Source organism: Camellia sinensis, chromosome 2, assembly GCF_055761805.1.
Source record: "Camellia sinensis isolate YWXY chromosome 2, ASM5576180v1, whole genome shotgun sequence".
Classification (NCBI taxonomy): Eukaryota; Viridiplantae; Streptophyta; class Magnoliopsida; order Ericales; family Theaceae; genus Camellia; species Camellia sinensis.
Window position 1 is genome coordinate 175,253,493 of NC_138962.1, and position 18,721 is coordinate 175,272,213.

General features: G+C 38.7%; 1 protein-coding gene across 7 annotated transcripts in view; it reads left to right on the plus strand.

Annotated features, from left to right (window-relative positions):
* The window catches only part of LOC114295198 (uncharacterized), a 41,715-nt gene extending 34,141 nt beyond the window's left edge, over positions 1–7,574 (plus strand). The window contains exons 1-4 of one of the 7 annotated variants that reach the window (XM_082916186.1): positions 3,769–3,924; positions 4,936–5,020; positions 5,051–5,276; positions 7,135–7,574. In XM_082916186.1, coding sequence (XP_082772312.1) covers positions 4,961–5,020; positions 5,051–5,276; positions 7,135–7,385 — 537 coding nt within the window. In that variant the 5' untranslated portion in view covers positions 3,769–3,924; positions 4,936–4,960 and the 3' untranslated portion in view covers positions 7,386–7,574. Of the gene's footprint in view, positions 1–3,687; positions 3,925–3,967; positions 4,159–4,338; positions 4,572–4,674; positions 4,699–4,935; positions 5,277–7,134 lie in introns of those variants that run through there. The other 6 variants (XM_082916181.1, XM_082916184.1, XM_028240714.2 and 3 more) reach the window with 6 other exon arrangements.
* The last annotated feature ends 11,147 nt before the right edge of the window (positions 7,575–18,721 follow it).

Consider the following 18,721-nt stretch of genomic DNA (forward strand, 5'->3'; position numbering starts at 1 on the left):
ACTACCTACCCGCTACAACCAACCGCCATCCGCCACCCACCTGCCACCTGCCACCACCACCACCACCACTACCACCCACTCGCTACCACTCACCACCCGCCACCGTCATCCACCCACCCACCCACCCACTCACCCATCCACCACCACCACCCACCCGCCACCACCAGCTACCCACCACCCACCGTCATCACTTTCCACCACCGTCTTCTGCCGCCACTTGCCACCACTTGTTATTTCTCACTCTTTTTATATTTTAAATTTTTTTCAAACATTTTGTCAATTACCAAACGCGTTTGCAGTTTATGTTTTTCTAAAAATAAACAAAAAATAAACAAAAACCAGTTTATAAAATTTTTGTAAATATAAACTGAAAACGTAAACGTTACCAAACACACCCTTAACTTTTTAATTTTTTAAATTTTTTTTAACTTTTAAACTAAAAAGTAATATTATCAAACGAAACATCAATCTACATATATCTATCCATATTTTTATTTTGGAAAATGCCCCAGACCCCCAGTGGGGGTGAACCCTACCACCCCCACTATTTTTTGATTGGCTCAAAAAAAATTTTATTAATTTTTTTTTTCCAGTCTTGCTCTCATAGCAAGACATGTGGAGGTGGGGAGTACTGGGGCTAGGGGTGTAATTTTGGCTCGTGGCCCGTGGGCGGCCCGAAGCCCGCCCGTGACCCGATATGGGCCCAGCCCGTTAAGGCCCGTTTAGGCCCGAGCCCAAGCCCAGCCCGAGGCCTTGGGCCATCGTTTTGAAGCCCGGCCCGCCCGGCCCACCCGAGGCCCAATATTATTTTTAATGGAAAATAATAAAATTCTAGTAGAAAAAAAATAAAAAAATAAAAAAATTTGTGTAGGCCCGCCCAAAGCCCGAGCCCAGGGGCCCGGCTGTCACAACCCAAACCCGGCCCTATGGGTTTAGCACCGTAACCGGCCAGTAATCCGAGATTACCGAAGGCCTGCTGAACAGTAATACAGTAAAACAGAGTACAGGGCCTGGCGGAAGCCAATACAGTAATTAAACAATGTCCAATGAGCTGTGACAGTCTGTATGCCAAAAAGATTTTTCATGCATTCATACATACACAAACAGTACAGTCTATACAGAATTTACAATCACACAGTACAGGGACCTAATCCCTTGATGACAGTACGGTAAACATTCAGTCTATACAGAACAGTTAGACAGTATGAAGACAGGCGGGGGAAAACAAACAAAACACCCCCAAGCCATAGCATGGCAACTCGGAACCTCGCAGTGAGGCACAAAGGCTGGCTTGACAAAACTGGAGTTACCCTGACGCTCCTAGCTCCGATCTGGTGCCTGTACACCTACATATATATATGAGCAGTGAGCTAAAGCCCAGTGAATAACATAAAGCGTAAAGGGGTTTAGAATGAATGTCCTTACAGTAATGAAAACAGTTCAATTCAATCAGTATTTCAGTTGTTCAGTACAGTAAACAGTCATATGTGGTACATCCATTAGCATAACAGTAACAGTAGGTCTTAAAAGACCGAACGGTAATGATGGCCATCAGTCAGTAAACAGTAGTGGCTCCACGAGGGAACCGACAGAGATCTCTGTAACAGTAACAGTAACAGTAAGCAGTAGGTACTAAGGATGCCACAGTACAGTTCAGAAATAAAGGACATACATTCATTCAGTTAACAGTAATCAGTTCAGAAAACAGTACAGTTCAGTTGTTCAGAAAATAATCATTTGTGAACATATCTTTACACAATCGTTACTCACAGAGTTTGGGCTACAGTATGCTAGAGCGTGTCTCCCCAGTCGCCAACCCTACACAGTTCACAGGTCGAACACACACTAAGCTACACAGTTGGGAAAGATAACAACTTAATCCCTAAGATGCCTCGGTGTGTTCTACATCTATATCCTCAATAAGATGTCTTAAACTAGGCCTACGAATGCCTAGAATGGGATGAGGATGCAAAGATGCACATTTAAAAGCATTTTCAGAAAAACAGAGTCCCGCTCGAGCGCAAGTTTCCCCGCTCGAGCGGTCATGCAACAAAGGTACACGCTCGAGCGTAAACTTACCCGCTCGAGCGTACTGTAAAAGTACTGGATGAGTGAAATCCCCGCTCGACGCCCGCTCGAGCTTGAGACAAGACTCCGCTCGAGCGCCCAATCCTCCGCTCGAGCGGACTGTAAAACAGTGCAGAGAGATGCTGGATGCTCGGATTCCACGCTCGAGCGGCATTTCCCCCGCTCAAGCGGAAGTGCAGAATCTGGAAATTCCAGATTGCACCTCCAAGCTCAAAACCAAGTTGTTAACAACTCAAAACCGATCCTCCTGGGCTCATTTTCTGGAAAACTCTTATAAACACATAGAATAACATGTTTCAAAGCTCAATTTCAAGAAATCAAAGCCCAAGGGTGTTTAATTCAAACTCAATTCAAACCAATTTCATGAACAATATGAACATGCAAACATGCATGAATTCAAACCAATTTCAAAGCTTCAATTTGATGCTCTAAGGAGCTAATTGTTTCCAAAACATGATGAAATCATGGACCATTACAAAATTATGGACATGCATGTGAGGAAACATGAACTTACAACCTCAAAACTCAAGAATGGCAACATGCATGCAACAATCAAGCTACAATTCAACATCTAACCCATGATTGGCTCTAAACTCCATCAATATGACATGAACCATGCAAGAATCCACTCAAAACATGAACAAGAAGACAATGGAGCTACCTTAAGTCTTGTATTTAGGATAGGGAAGCTCAATTGTACAAAACTCCTTCAATTCTTCAAGATTCTCAAGCTAAATCAACAAGAACAATTCCCTCTCTCTCTAACTCTCTTCTTGGTCGGTTAGAGGCAACACAAAGGCTGATGAAATGTTGGTTTTAATCAAATGCATTAAGTGTAATAAGCCTCAAAAGGTTTGAGGTAGTGGCCCACTACAAGGCTAGTTTGGTAAATAAGTCCAATTCATGTGATTAACTCATTTTAATCTAATTTAATCATACCTAATCAGTTTTCAGGTAAATACACCATAAAATCACATTAATTATGAAGATCGTAAAACATTAATCAATTCCCAGTTCGGCCGCCGATAAGGCCTTCAATTAGCAGTTTAAACATATAAGCATGAACAGATAATCATACAGTCAAACAGATAGAATGCAATTCAGCTAACATATACTCAATCAATTCGGTTTCCAATTTTAGTCAGTCAGTTCAGTACTTTTACCAGTCCAATTATCAGTCACGATCAGTTCAGTTTTAACGGTAATCAATGTTTATCGGTAATCAATCAGTCATTAATCGGCAAACAGTATGAGGTTGTTACACCGGCCCACTACACCTGGGCTTGGGCCTAGTTTTTTGGCCCGTGAGCCGGCCCGGCCCAGTCCGATTTTTTGGTGGGAGCCTGCAAGGTCCGACATGGGCCAGGCCAAAATTACATCCTTAGCTGGGGGTCACCCCCACTAGGGTCCCCAGCACTATTGTTTTATTTTTTATCACCATTATCATCGCTGTCAGCTACACCTATCACCACTAATAACTTTTTCGGCAAATTTTTTAATGTTACTGACTTTTCCCATATACTAAAATAAAAAATAAAAAATAAATTATTTTTTCATCAAATAATTTCATTAAATATAGTTTATGACAAAAAAGTCAGTGATCAAGTAACATAGGACTGTATGAGTGTAATTTATTTTATTTTTTTCATCACTTTCTTTGCACGTTTCTTGTGATATATATTTGAATGAAAGTGAAGCGGTAACAACTCTATAACAAAAGGCCGAATTAAATAGATTTTGAAAACCCCCCATTCAATCCGGTGAGCTCTCTTTCTTCCTACCTTTCACTCTCTCTCTCGCCGAATTAAAGATATTGAAAACCCCCCATTCAATCCGGTGAGCTCTCTTTCTTCCTCTCTCTTTCTCTCTCTCTCTCTCTCTCTCTCTCTTTCTCTCTCTCTCTCTCTCTCTATACATATATATATATATATATATATATTTGTACATATAAAATCTCTTGATTTAATGAAAAAGTGAATCCTGATCTTCTTTGTTGTTTGTTGTCTAGGATTCTTGATTTCCTTGTCTTTGCTTGTTCTTGTTGCTTTGAATTTAGTAGTAATGTAAAAAGTAAATCATGATTTCTTTGTTGTTTCTGTGGAGGATTTTTTATTTATTGCTTGTTCTTGTATTTAATTTCAGTTTGTTTCATCATGGTTATGTTCTTTCAAAATTAATCAATAATAATTATATATTGCGTGTACGTGTATATTAGACATTCATTGATCACAACTTTCATTAGCTTATAGAAGTTGTTTTGAAAAGTTCTTTGACAGTTGACTTTTTTTTGAAAACACTGTTCTCTAAACCCCCAACACCCCAATTATGTTTTCTGTTTCACTATCACTTTTCCATTTTTCAGAAGATAAATCTGTCTTTAAATGATTACCAAACAGTTTTTCAACTTTTTTCTATTGTTACTCTAAGCCTTTACTTGTAATTTGATTAGAACTATCTCAAATGCCTGATTTAGATCCACTTTGGTTAGTCTGTTTTACATGTTTAGAATTCAAAATGATGCACAAGAATTGTTAGTCATTGTGAATTTTCTTGATTTCGGGATGTTATTAGCCCTATCGACTTTGACTCTAGTGTTTTCCAGATTTTTCGGTAAAATTTTATGGGTTTGCTTTAATTATAGCTTATTACTTCTAGATTCCAGAGGAACTTAGTTCTTGACTAAGGGGAATTTATTTTAAAGTAGAGAAAATTGTGATGGAGTTCTATGATTGTCCGAATAAAGCAAATGCTATTACATTCTGGTCACATATGATACATGTGGTGCTTTTGTTCTTTTCACTCCAAAAAGTTCTTGTATGTTCTAATGTCCAGTGTTTACATTCTCAGTTCATCAATTTCAAGTTGAAGAAGAATGAGTGGGAAGCACAATCATTCCGGTTATCCTGGTGGACAGTACCCTCCGCCTCCTGGGGCATACCCTCCCCAAGGATACCCTCCTCAGGCATACCCTCCCCAAGGATACCCTCCTCAGGCATATCCCCCTCAAGGTTACCCACAGGCTGGATACCCTCCCCCTAGCGGTTACCCTCCAGCTGGATATCCTCCCCCAGGTGGTTACCCTTCAGCTGGATATCCTCCCCCAGGTGGATATCCACCATCACCATATCCTTCCCCAAGTGGATATCCACAAGTAGGTTATCCTAGTCCATCGGCTTCACATAATTCAGGTATGTTTGATGCATTTTTGTTTTTAGGATATAAATTTGACATCCTTATCTGTTTTTAGATATGTTCGTCAATAGATTGTCATTGCTTCACTCAGGAGGGACCTTATTATTGGCTTTTCTTGCCGTGTGTTGTTATTTGATTTGTCCTCCAATATTAGGATATGTTTTTCATTTGGTTGTTAGCGCTTCACTTGTGAAGGACCTCATAGGCCTTTCTTGCTTTTTTGTTGTGATGAGGGGAGTGGGCATGGTATGTTCAGTTTTTATTTTTTCTGATCATGTCATTTAAATAGAATAGTTAGGGTTGAGCAAGGAAGCTGAAAAATATGCAAACTGAACTAGTTCAGACCAATCCGGTAGGTTTGGTTTGGTTTTTTATTTCGTGGTTCGGTCCTAGTTTGAAAAATTGAGAAACCGGTCTCCACGGATCGGTTCTGGATTGGAGCCGAACCAGACCGTATAACTTAAATCATATATATTTATTTGATAGATATTATGTAGGTGTTTGGGAAGTGAGTTTTTATGTAGGTCGTTTTTTTAGTTGTAGGATATTATTGGAGAATTTTTTTTTTGTGTTTGGGAAGATAGTTGGGTTTTTTTGTTGTTGGATGTGATGTTTGTGAGAGAAAAAGTGAAATGATTATGGGGTTGGATGTGATATTTTGTTTGGATGTGTTTTTTTTTTTTTTTTTTTTTTTTTTTGCAAAAAGTTTGTCTTTTTGTGAAAAAAATAAAAAAAAACCCAAGTCCCAAGCTTCCCAAACACCACCTATGTTTGCTTAGGTTAACATGCATATTTATGTTTTGAAAGTTTATGTTTCTAAAAATCATAACAGATTAATGTTAAACAATATTTGCTTAATGTTATGGTTTTGCTTATCTGGTGAATATTGTGAGAGTAGTTTGTTTGATTGACATGTTATTATTATTTTTAAAATTTATGAGAGGTTGTCTTTTTTTGAAAATGTTATATGATTTTTCTTGTGAACAGATTATATGAAACCGTGGTTCCAAACCGAACCGAACTGTGTTTCAATGGTTTGGTTTGGTTTGGTTCCAATTCTTATGGAACTGGTCCTTGTTTCATCCCAAATTGATCCAAATCATGCTCACCCCTAAGAATAGTAGTGAAATTAGGTCCATTATAGGCCGCTTGCAAAGGCTTTCATCCAAATGTGATGACCTACTCAGGGCTTTCAAATATTGGTGATTTTTATTTCTATTAAAAAATTTGCTGTTAAAAAACTTCAGAGTCGTTGGGTGTGTTAAAGGTGATTGGTCACCACCTGCAAGAAATGCTTGAACAATAGTGGTTGGCACTTGGCAGAAGAAAGCAGGTGCTCCTAAAACCTTTGATTAGTTTATGTGTCTATTCAGTGTTTTTGAATCCAGAACAAGGAACTCATACAACCAAGAACTATCTAGTGCGTGTTATCACCTAGCAGGATTTAATCAGAAGCAAAATTAATTTTTTTTTTTAATGGATATTGGCACCGAAAAGGTTTTAGAATTCCCTTTCATCCCAGCAGTAAAGGGGACTAAACTAGGATATTCTAATTTGAAATACTGTAAAATTTGACGGTCTGTCTCTAATTCTCTCTCAGGGAGGTTGAAAAAAAGAAAAAAAAGAGAGAATTCAATGGTTCACGTCTGATTATTGAACTTTCTTTTTTTTGTTAATTTTTCATTTCTCTGCCTCCTATTTACATCTACTAGTTTGCTAAAAGCAAGGTAATGATGATCCCTAAGCAGGCAGGCTTGCAAAGCTGTTTGTTCAATTGTGACACTAGGCTTTTATTATTATTATTTTTTCCCTTTGTTGATAATATGTTATTTCTGTCGTTAATAATATATACAGGGCATGGAGGACCTGGTATGGGAACACTGATAGCTGGGGGTGCTGCTGCTGCGGCTGCTGCTTATGGAGCTCATCATCTGTTACATGGCGCTCATCATCCGTCACATGGCAACCATCATCTATCACATGGCCATCATCACCTGTCACATGGCCATCATCACCATGGGCACGGGAAATTCAAACATGGGAAATTTGGCCATCATCACCATGGCCATCATCACCACGGGGGGAAGTTCAAGAAATGGAAGTGATTCCGGTGTGCTGCTTTATTGTCATACCAGTTTTGGTGTGTCATACCTTACTACCAGCATTGTTTGCTGCTGCTATTGTTTAGGCTTGTTGTGATTTTTGCCCCTTTGTTTTTTGAACCTCATGAATTGTGGATGCAATTTGGAAGTTACAGCATCGAGCTGCTTGGATATATAATTACAAATTTCTTATGTGGTATTTCTCCACATGTGAATGACATAGGTGGTGTGTAGTTCACTGGAATGAATGTGGAGTGGAATAGAATGTTTATTCCTAAGCCTTTTTACGAAATGATCATTCTCTTACAATGATGACTCCATTTGCAATACATTTTTCTTGACTTTCTTTAGTGAACCGAAGGTGGGAATGAATATTCTAAATGAAAGATGATTTTATTCTTATGAACCAAACATAAGTCTTCTGAGAAAGGAATTCATATAACCCTTATTTATTTTTTTGGCCTTGTAATTTTCCTTACAAGTATTTGCATAGTAATTGTTACAACATGCAAAAGGGTGGTTTGGCTTAACAATGAGGCTTACTGTTAGCGTTCTCAGTGGCGCAACTTTGAGTCATGAAAACAATCTCTTTAGGCATGGGTGGGTGAGGTTACGTTCGTTTGTCCTCCCTAGGCCTACTTTGATAGAAGTCTCGTGCATTGAGTTATTACTTTTAACTGTTAAAATGTGCCTGTCACAGGGTATATTTGGTGGTTCTTTCAACTATGGTCCAATAAAAACAACATTTCCTTTCACACTTAAATATTTAGGATTTTTGTGAAAGCAACATCTTGGACAAAAGGAAGAAGGGAAAAATAGTGAAGTCAAAAGTAGTGAAACTGGGTGTCGGAACTGATTGGCTGGTTGATTTATCTGTTTCAAGTTCATGAAATGGAAGATAGGGAAAGTGTTTTTCTGTGCTTCTCAACTTCGTTTTTTATTAGTTATTTAGCTGTTTTCCTTCTCACAATTCATATGTATTTATAAATTGGGATTTTAACTGATACAATTGGTGTGTTGCTTCCTTGATATTTTCAGTTGTTGCCATTCTTGTTTTTATACATTAATTCACTGGGGAAAAATGGTATTTATCACAGATATATTTTACTGTTTTATTTTGCCTACTATGTGTATCATAGAACATATGCCCATCGTTGCCCATTAAAAACTACATTGGAGACCAAGCGTTTTGGTGACTTATTCTGGTGGTATAAAACAATCCGACTCATTGATGATTATATTTATGAATTTTGTTAACAAAGTGTTCCAAAAATGCAATAAATACTACTAACACACACCATTACTATAGAAAATAGAGAAAGTTATAAATGTATAACACAAAAACGTAAGTTTTTTTTATAAGACCAAACTACCCTTTGATGTATGTCTTTCTATTTTATCTTTGGGTAAATTACACTGACACCCCCTAAGATTTTTTTTTTAATACAGATCCTTTGCTCACATTTGAAAAATTAGACTTACCCCCTATCAAGTTAAAATGACATGTGTCCCTTACCCTTTGTACATATAAAATAATAAAATAATACTGATATTTTGTTCATGTCATTTCAAGAGAAATAACAATAATTTTCTTTGGTTTAACTCACAAAAAAATTGATTTTTTTTTATTTTTCGTGTTTTTTTATTTTTACTGAATTTTTTAAACATATTTTTAAATTTTTTTTAGATACATCTAATTTAGATATACTTAAGAAGTATAATATTTTGTATTTTTTTTAAAATTCACCAAATACAAAAAAAAAATATAAAAATGTAAAAATTTAGTAATATTGTAATAAATGTGAATGATGGTGTTTGATAATACTGTAATAAATGTGGGTGAGATGAGAAAGAAAAATTATGGTGGAAATAAAAATAAAAAATTCTATTAATATATAAAAATTTATACAAAAAATATCATAAAAATATTGTGATAGTGATGTTGTGAATATAAATTATGTTTATGAGTGTTTTCTTTTAAAGTGAAAGGTTATTATTAAGTTATATCATTGTTTTTGAAAATTTTATATAAAATTTATGTTTGAATATCATCACTCACTAAGAATAAGTTCAGGTAGAATTTAATGATGAAAAGTTGTAGATTGCAGTCACGATGATAGAAAGAAGAAATGGTAGGAAAAGGGCAAAATGGTTACGTATTTAAAACAATTTAGAGCATATAACATTAGCAATCGAGGAGTAATTTGTAACGAGATTACAAATCTCAGGGAGGAAAATGTAATTTTTCAAACGTAAGGGGAAAATCTATATTAAACAAAAATTTCAGGGGTGTCAGTGTAATTCACCCTTTGTCTTTTGTATCAGTTTTTTTTAAAACTTTTTATTTCCTACCCGGATATTCTTTCATGAATTAATATATTGAATAAATTTAGTAAATGGTGAAATACACAATAATATTAGAATATTAATGCATTTTTTTACATATTTAAAATTAAATATTAATATAAACGTGTAAAATAGTGTTAAAATGTATAAAAATGTCTATATATATATATAAATATGCAAAAAAATGCATTAATATTATATCTTTTTACAATATTTTTTTTTATCATGAAAGCAATAAATATTAATTTTATATAAAAAATTCAAAAATTATAAATAATATTTAAATATTTAAAGAGCTCACTTGTAAATATTTCTTTATGACTCTTTAATATTTTATTATGTTCCTCATTTTTTACCACTTTATTAAGGGGCTGAAAAGAATTTTGTTGGTATTTTACATTTTTGGTAAATATTTATCTAACATATTAATTCATGAAAGAATATCTGGGTAGGAAATGAAGACAAAAAAGAAAGTAGATAAAAGATAAAACAGAAAGAAATACATAAAATGGTAGCTTGGTCTTATCAGCATCTATATTTTTATGTTGTACATTTATAACTTCCTCTATTTTCCATGGTAGTGAGTTTAGTTAATATCATTTATTACATTCTTAACAAGTGCCCTCTTGTTAACAAAACTCTATATTTATTTACAATAAATCTATATAACAAGGGAAGGGGGTTTGGGATTTTTGTCTAGGTGGATGGTTAAGATTGTTTGGTTTTAAGAATGGAGGGCTGTGATTATTTGGTTAAACTTGATGGAACTTTTGTCTATATAGATGGCTAAGATTGTTTGGTTTTAAGAATGGAGGGCTGAGATTATTTGATTACTTGATAGAGGACTTTTGTCTTATCTCTCACTCTTACAGAGCCTCTCACTTTTCCCACCCATGCTTCTCTTTCTCTCTCTCTCTCTCTCAATTCCAAAGGTTTTGTATGAGCACGACATAATTCTTCTCGTATGATCATGTTGATCAAGTTTGCCCTCCTCCAAACGTCGTCGCTTTACTTCCTGAAAACACAAACGTAAGCTAGCCGGCGGGTGTGTGCCGGAAACCCCTCCGATGCCTAAGTCAGCAACAAGACAATAGACAATAAGCTCTGTGTATTCTAGAGTGAGAATTGGGATACTTGCACATAGGTTTAGTCATGAGCTTTTATAGACTTCATTTGGCACAATCCTAGTAGGATTCCAACTCTTCTTATAAGAGTCTTTCTCAGAATCACACACCCTACTCACTACCAACCAAGTGAGATGGTTTGCACAATCCTAGTAGGACTTTACTTTCCTTAGTAGAGTCCTCCTAGGAGTCACACTCCTACTCACTACCAACCAAGTGAGATGGTTACCTCCATTATATAAGCTGCTGCAACCACACCAAGCTAAGTTACCTCAGTCACACACTTAGGTAATGATGTAGATGGCGCCCATCCGAGCTATACCAAGACCGGCCGAGCTATACCAAGCCCGACATCCTTTCTCACCAATACATCGGCTAACCACCAAACCCACTTATTTCGGTTGACCCCTTTACCTCGGCTGACACCTTTACCTCGGCTAACATTGCGGTCAACCAAGTTACTCCGGCTCTATGATACTTTAAGCACCATTGTCAGTCTTGACTTTGAGATGACGCCCTGCAGAGCTATCCTTTAGCTCGGTTCTCCTTCTACTGATACCTCGGCCCAGGATAGCTAGGTCAGGCCACTGGTAGCCCATCTCTGACCGACCTGATGTTTAGATGATCAAGGACCGTGCTACATAAATAATTACCTCAGCCCATAGTTCGGCCCAAACCCGAAATATAAGATGTCTTCTTGGCCTAAGACCGAGCTTCACCAGCCCTTATCTCGGCCCATTACGCGGTCCAACTCTCAAAGAAGACCCTTCCTAGCTCGGCCCAATTTGCTCACAAATTACCCTATCAGGTTTCAAATTTTGAACCTCATTCTCAATCGAGCAGCCACCGCTTCAGCCATTAGGAGCCCCCTTCGTTTCACCACCACTGCAGCCCCTCCCTAATCACCATTGTTGGTGTGTGGAAGAGCGATTTTGGGGGAAAATTTCTTCATATTGATCTTATTTTGGTCTCATGTTTATTTTATTTTATCTTTCCTTTTTTTTGATTTAACTGCAATATGTTGATGGGTGTGGTGTGATTTTGGCACAATCAGGTGAATTGACTCCTCTTCTCTCTCCTCTTATTCTATAACAGGTAAGCGATTCACATCTTAGCAATTCATATGATAATGGATGTTTCACGTCTTAGGTTGTTTTGTTTTGTTTTTTGTTTTTTGTTTTTGTTTTTGTCTTTTTTTCCATCCCCCAAACCTCTGTTAATAGTCCTTTTTTGTGAACATGATTGTGTTATGGTTTAATAAATAAATAAATAAAGAGCAGAAATTGTTTGATCAAACAAATGAAAAAGTGTTGGGGATATTTTCATCATTTTCATTATAAGAAATAGTGTAATGCATATTGTGTTTCTTATTTTTTATTATGTGTTGTATTTGATTGGGTTTGTGTATAGTGATTGGATATTTAAAATCCTTAAATTCATTTTTAGTTTTTCTTTTTTTAGTTATACTTTGTTTCAATTGGATATTTAAAAGTTGTTTGCTTCATTTGGTTTCAATTGGTCAATTAACTTATGGATTGAGCACTACTAACCTGCTTTGTTTGGCTTCATTGGCTTCATATTGTGTATAGTTGCTTGCTATTTTCTTTTTTCAATTCAACACGAAGAATTTAACAATTTAGATAATACACGAAAACAAATGAAAATAAAAAATTACATCTAATTTGGAATCCCATTACAGACAGGCTTATGACAAAAAGCTTGGCCCAATTAATCATTATACAACAATTTACTCAAAATTCTCACTATCGTTGTTTTTATTCAATATACTCATCATAGCAAAAGAATGCGTAATGAGAAACCCAATAAAAAAATCTAAATACAAAGTTGTTACCTTCTACAATATCATGGACAATTGCCACTTTTATACACCTGAAATTTGAAGGAAAAAACAAATTTAAAAATCAAAGTCAAAATATATCACTCTAATCAAGTGCCAAGGATTCACAAAAAGACTAAACAATTACATGAGATCAAACAATTTATGTTGGTGATGAGAAGAGATCGAACAATTATGTGTAATAAATTTTATATTACAATTTATTAGATAGTGCCTAATGAAATGATTAGAAGGCTTTTTTAAATTCAACAATTAGAAGGCTTTTTTAAATTCAACAATTAGAAGGCTTAACCATAAAGTGACAATTACCACCACCTCAATAAAATAAAAAAACTGTAATGAGTGCTCAAATTTGTAATTTAAAACATTCCCTACAAAAACTATGCACGTTGTGAAAAAATCCTTGAAGTAGATAAAAACTTGAAAAATAAAAATCAAACTAACATTAAACAATCAAGGGTGAATAAAGTCAAATTTTCCAAATGAAAACAACTCTTTCATTGTTATATTAACAATTAACGAACGAATCAAGAGATTCGATTCTTCTTCTGCTTCTAAACATACCAGTCTATTAATTGATTAAATACATAAATTGAAAACCATTACCTAATCACAAATATAAACATTAAGAGAGACATTATAGTTTGTGGGAGAATCAGATGGTAAGCAGACATTATATCCAAATCATCACCCACCCTCATCCAATCAAACCACCAATCAGGTGGTTGCAGTTGAGAATCAAATAGAAAGCTTCCAAGAAAGAAAAGTGTGGGGACATATTTTTTGAATGACAACAGGTGGCAAAGGTGGCACCGAAGTGCCAGCCGAGGTGCCACGTGTCTTGGTCATGACGCCGAGATGATCTCGGCTAGGCCGAGGTTATCTGCGGGGATGCCGGAGTCTGGGATAAACGGATAAGTTATAAGAGTTCTAGAATGGGGGAGGACCTCAGTCTGAATAAAGATAAAGCTTTTAGGGAGTTTATCTCTATCTATTTGAGAGTCCAAAATAAGCATTGAGCCAGAGTCCATTGAGGCTAGGTTTCTACAGGGATCAGGTCAATACTGGCTATAAAAGTAAGGCATCCTCGTGGGTCTAAGGTACGCTTTTTGTATTCTGGCTAGTGAGTTAAGCACAAATTATTATCTTTGAGAGATAACTGAGTATTGACTTGATCGTCGGAGTGCCCCCCGGTGGAAGAACCACCGCCGAAGTCTTTTCTTTCTGTGACAGGTCGTTTGGGTGCAATCTATTCTGCCGGCGTTCTCCAGCTGAGTACCTGTTTGGCAGTGTGGTCAAAAAACAGCACACACAATTTGGTGCAGTCTATAGGAAAGAAAAGAGAATAAATGGCCAACGACGGACATAAAGAGAAGATTGGGGACGACATCCCTACTGGAAGTGGTAAACACTTTGATCCCAACGTAGAGCGGGATAACTACAATGAAGAAACTCGGGATCAGAATCCCGGAGAGAAGGACGTTGGCCAGGAGGGAGACGTACCAAAGAAGGTAGACCAAGGCGGGTATTATAACGAGAACGACCTCTAGGTATGGAAAGATAGATGCTTGCGGAGGGACAGAGAGATGAAAGGAATGGCGAATAAATTGGCAGACCTACAATCAGTCGTCAATTTCATGATGTAGAATAACGTCATACAACCACCGTTTCTGTTACAAGACACCCCGATTCCAGCGGCTAGGAACAATGCCCAGAAAGGAGGGCAGAAAACAGTCTCTACAGTCCCCCAGCACACTAGGACCAAGGAACACTCTCACCGGCCTTCAAGGGAGGTTAGGCGAGGAGAGTCAATGAAGGGATATTCTCGGAGGACGCATCGTACCAAAGAAGCTGACCCCAAAGAACATCAACATGTTCAAGGGAAGGAACTTTGTTTCGACGCAACTAATAGAGAGAGAGATCCAAGAGGACTCACAATGACACCGGGAGAAGCGCACCAAAAAAGCTGAAATCCGTTGATAGCCAAGCTCCTGGATAGACCAAGGAGGATTTGAGGGATTACCTCTAGAGGAAGCAGTAAGATGCCGAGGTAACCTCTCCGATCAAACCGAGAACGTCGTTCTTTGCGGAGTTGGACAAATTCGGGGACCCAAAAAGGTTCCATATGCCGAGGTTCCAGCTATACGACGGTAAGTCTGACCCTAACTTTCACGTCGGCTTGTATTTGAACTCAATGGCACTGTACACCGGAAACAAGCCGTTGCTTTGCAAAGTGTTTTCCTCATCCTTTGGGGAAATCACATAAGACTGGTTTCACAAGTTGCCGAAAGGACCTGTGAAAAGCTGGGAAGGCCTGGCTGAGATGTTCGTGGCCAGGTTCGTGACAAACAAACTATAGCCGTTGAGGGTGGACTCCCTAATGGCTTTGAGGATAGGCGAGGATGAAAGCCTCAGGGCTTATGCCAAGAGGTATTATGAGGTATTCAACCAGATACCAGGATGCAACCAAGAGATGGCGGTAGTGTCTTTTAAGAACGGCCTGAAAGATGATTGTCTGCTTCAAAAATCACTGGCAAAGACACTACCAAAGAGTATAAAGGAACTTATGGCCAGGATAGAGAAGTATGCGAGAGCCGAGGAAGACACGCTAGGGACAAAGGTATCGAAACAAGAGAAGAGAAATGGCTCACCGAAGCGAGGCTGAGGTAACACTGGATACAATAAGCAAGAGACAGAACTGAGGGCTGCACAGGCAGTCACAACCATATTCCGAATTTCAGTTTACAAAGTCTTGGAAAGAATCCAGAATCAGCCCTATTATAGAGCACCAGAGAAGCTTCCTGGTGAATTTATGGGAAGAAGTCTTGGGAAACACTGTGCCTACCACAACGAGGATAGACATCTAACTCAAGGGTGCAGAGCCTTAAAGGCACATCTGGAAGACTTGGTAAGACAAGGTCATCTAAGGGACCTGGTAGATGAAACCAGGACAAGGGAAGAGCAAACAAGACTACCTCAGGCACTGGCAGCACTACCTCTACCAATACCGCAACCGTAAGCAGGCGGACCTCGAGTGATCAATGTGATTCATTCGAAGGTCAATGAGAACGAGATACATGGGGAAACTCAGAAGGTAAAACACTTACAACATGTGTATCAGGTCCGGCAGAAGAGACCTAGGGCAGACGGGTGCTAGGGACTAGTGGTGTCCTTTACGGAAGACGACCTAGAGATGGTGTAACATCCACACAACGATGCCTTGGTAATATCCCTCCAGATTGGAGAGTGCCAGGTAAAACGAATTCTGATCAACTAAGGCAGCTCTTGTGACATCATGTATGTCAGGTGTTACAAGGAGCTTGGCCTTCACCAAGATGATCTGAAATAATCCAATGGTCTAATGGTCGGGTTCAATGGAACGCCGACGTGGCCTCTAGGAGCAGTAAGTTTGGAGGTGCAGACTGGCATTAAGAAGGTAAAAACTGAGTTCACAATAATTGGCACTCCCTCCCCTTACAATGCTATCTTGGGAAGGCCATGGCTGCATGCAATGGGGGCTGTTCCCTCAATTTTGCACTAGTTGTTGCGGTTCCCAACATAACATGGAATTGAGGAGGTTAGAGGAGATCAGGTGCAGACAAAGAATTGCTCCATGGCAGTAATGAAATCCACTTGCAATACACGAGAAGCAGAAGCAGCTGAGATTGAGGATGAGGACATGGAAGTCCTTGAGGACGTCGGCAAAGAACCAACTGAGAAAAGTGAGGAAGCCCTAAAGAAGATCTTAGTCCAACAAGGGGATGAAGAACGCTTCTTCCTTCTCAGCTCAGGATTGGCCGGGGAAGAGGAAAAGGAATTATAAGCATTCTTGAGAGCAAACCTTGAGGTGTTTGCTTGGACACTGTACGAAATGTCTAGTATTGACCCTGAGGTCACTTGCCATAAACTGAATGTAGACAGGTCAGCAAAACCTATCATCCAGCGAACAAGGAGGCCGACGTTAATGCATGTTGAGGCAGTAAAAGAGGAAGTGGATAAACTTCTGGAGGCCAGAGCCATTTGAGAGGTAAACTACCCAACATCGTTATCAAACACGGTTGTTGTGAAGAAAAAGAATGGGAAGTGGAAGGTCTGCGTGGACTTCACCAGCCTGAACAAGGCTTGTCCCAAAGACAGTTTCCCATTGCCCAAGATTGATCAATTGGTGGATGCCACTTTAGGGCATGGAAGGATGAGCTTCCTGGACGCTTATAGAGGGTACTATCAGATAGCCATGTACCCCTCAGATGAGAAGAAGATTGCATTTATCACCCCAAAAGGGCTGTATTGCTACAAAGTGATGCCTTTTGGGTTAAAAAATGCAGGAGCAACTTACCAGAGATTGGTGACTAAGATGTTTAGACATCTAATAGGAAAAACAGTAGAGGTATACATTGATGACATGGTCGTGAAAACCAAGGAACCTGAAGATCATCTGGCCGACCTGAAGACAGTCTTTGACATTTTAAAGACATTTTGGCTCCGACTCAATGCATCAAAGTGCGCATTTGGAGTTGGGTCAGGGAAGTTCCTGGGATACTTGGTCACTAGAAAGGGTATTGAGGCAAGTCCGGATCAAATCAAGGCCATTCTAAAGTTAGAGAGCCCAACGTCGGCAAAACAAGTGCAGATGCTGACTAGAAGGGTTACAGCCCTAAACAGATTCATAAGCAGAAGTTCTAATAAATGCAAACCTTTCTTCAGTTTAGTAAAGAAAGCCACAGACTTCTTATGGACAGAGGAGTGCGAAGTCGCCTTGGCCGACTTGAAGAAATACTTAACCACAGCTCCAGTTCTCTCAAATCCAGTACCTGGAGAGGAGCTGTTCTTATACTTGGCGGTCTCAGAGCATGCAGTAAGTGCAGTAATAATCATGGAAGATAAGGGAGAATAGAGGGCAGTTTACTACGTGAGTAAAATCCTAGCAGATGCAGAGACCATATATCTACCTTTGGAAAAGCTAACACTAGCTTTGGTAATGGCCTTCAAGAAGCTGAATCATTACTTTCAAGCCCACAAGATTGTGGTGTTAACTGAGCATCCTCTGAAGTCCCTGTTGTAGCAAGGAGTTCTGACAGGCAAGATAGCCAGATGGGCAGTGGTGCTAGGCCAATATGACCTGGAATCCAGACCCATAACAACAATCAAAGGCCAAGTTTTGGCCGACTTCGTGACCGAGTTCACACCAGGCGCCATCATACATCGGGCTCCATTGAGCCAAGGTACACGATGTCCAAGTGAACAAAGAGAAACCCAGCTGGGGATAGCAAAACAGAGGAAAGAAGAGAAACTCAAGCCTTGCAATATTTACGTCGGCGACTCCTTCTGCCTGTTTGTTGATGGAAGTTCAAACCAACAAGGAGCGGGGGAAGGAGTAGTGCTAGTATCACCGGATGGCAGATACTGGAACAATCCATTCATTTGGGGTTTAAGGCCTCAAACAACGAAGCAGAATATGAAGCACTGATTGCAGGATTAAAATTGGCAGCAGCAATGGAAGCCGACGAGGTAATGGTCTTTTGTGACTCCCAGCTTATCATTAACCAGACAACAGGCGAATATGCAGCCCGAGATGAAAGGATGATGGCCTATGTAAATGAGGTGGGCAGACTGATGGCATTGTTCCAAAATTGCCGACTATAGCAAGTCAACCGAAATAACAACAGCCATGCCGATGCCTTGGCCAACCTGGCTAATGCAATGAAACCAGGAAAGGCAAGGACAATAATGGTTGATTACTTGTCAGGTCCAAGTGTAGAACCACTGAACACAGAGCATGAAACAATGTGTGTGGAGATGAGACCAAGCTGGATGAATGCAATAATAACATTCCTTAAAGAGTGGAAACTGCTAGATGATCATAAAGAAGCACACAAGATCAGATTAAAGTCGGCAAGATTCAGTCTGACAGCAGAAGGGCATCTCTACAAAAAATCTTTTACTAGTCCCCTTTTGACGTGTGTCCATCCTTCACAAGTTGAAGACTTCTTGTATGAAATACATGAAGGAGT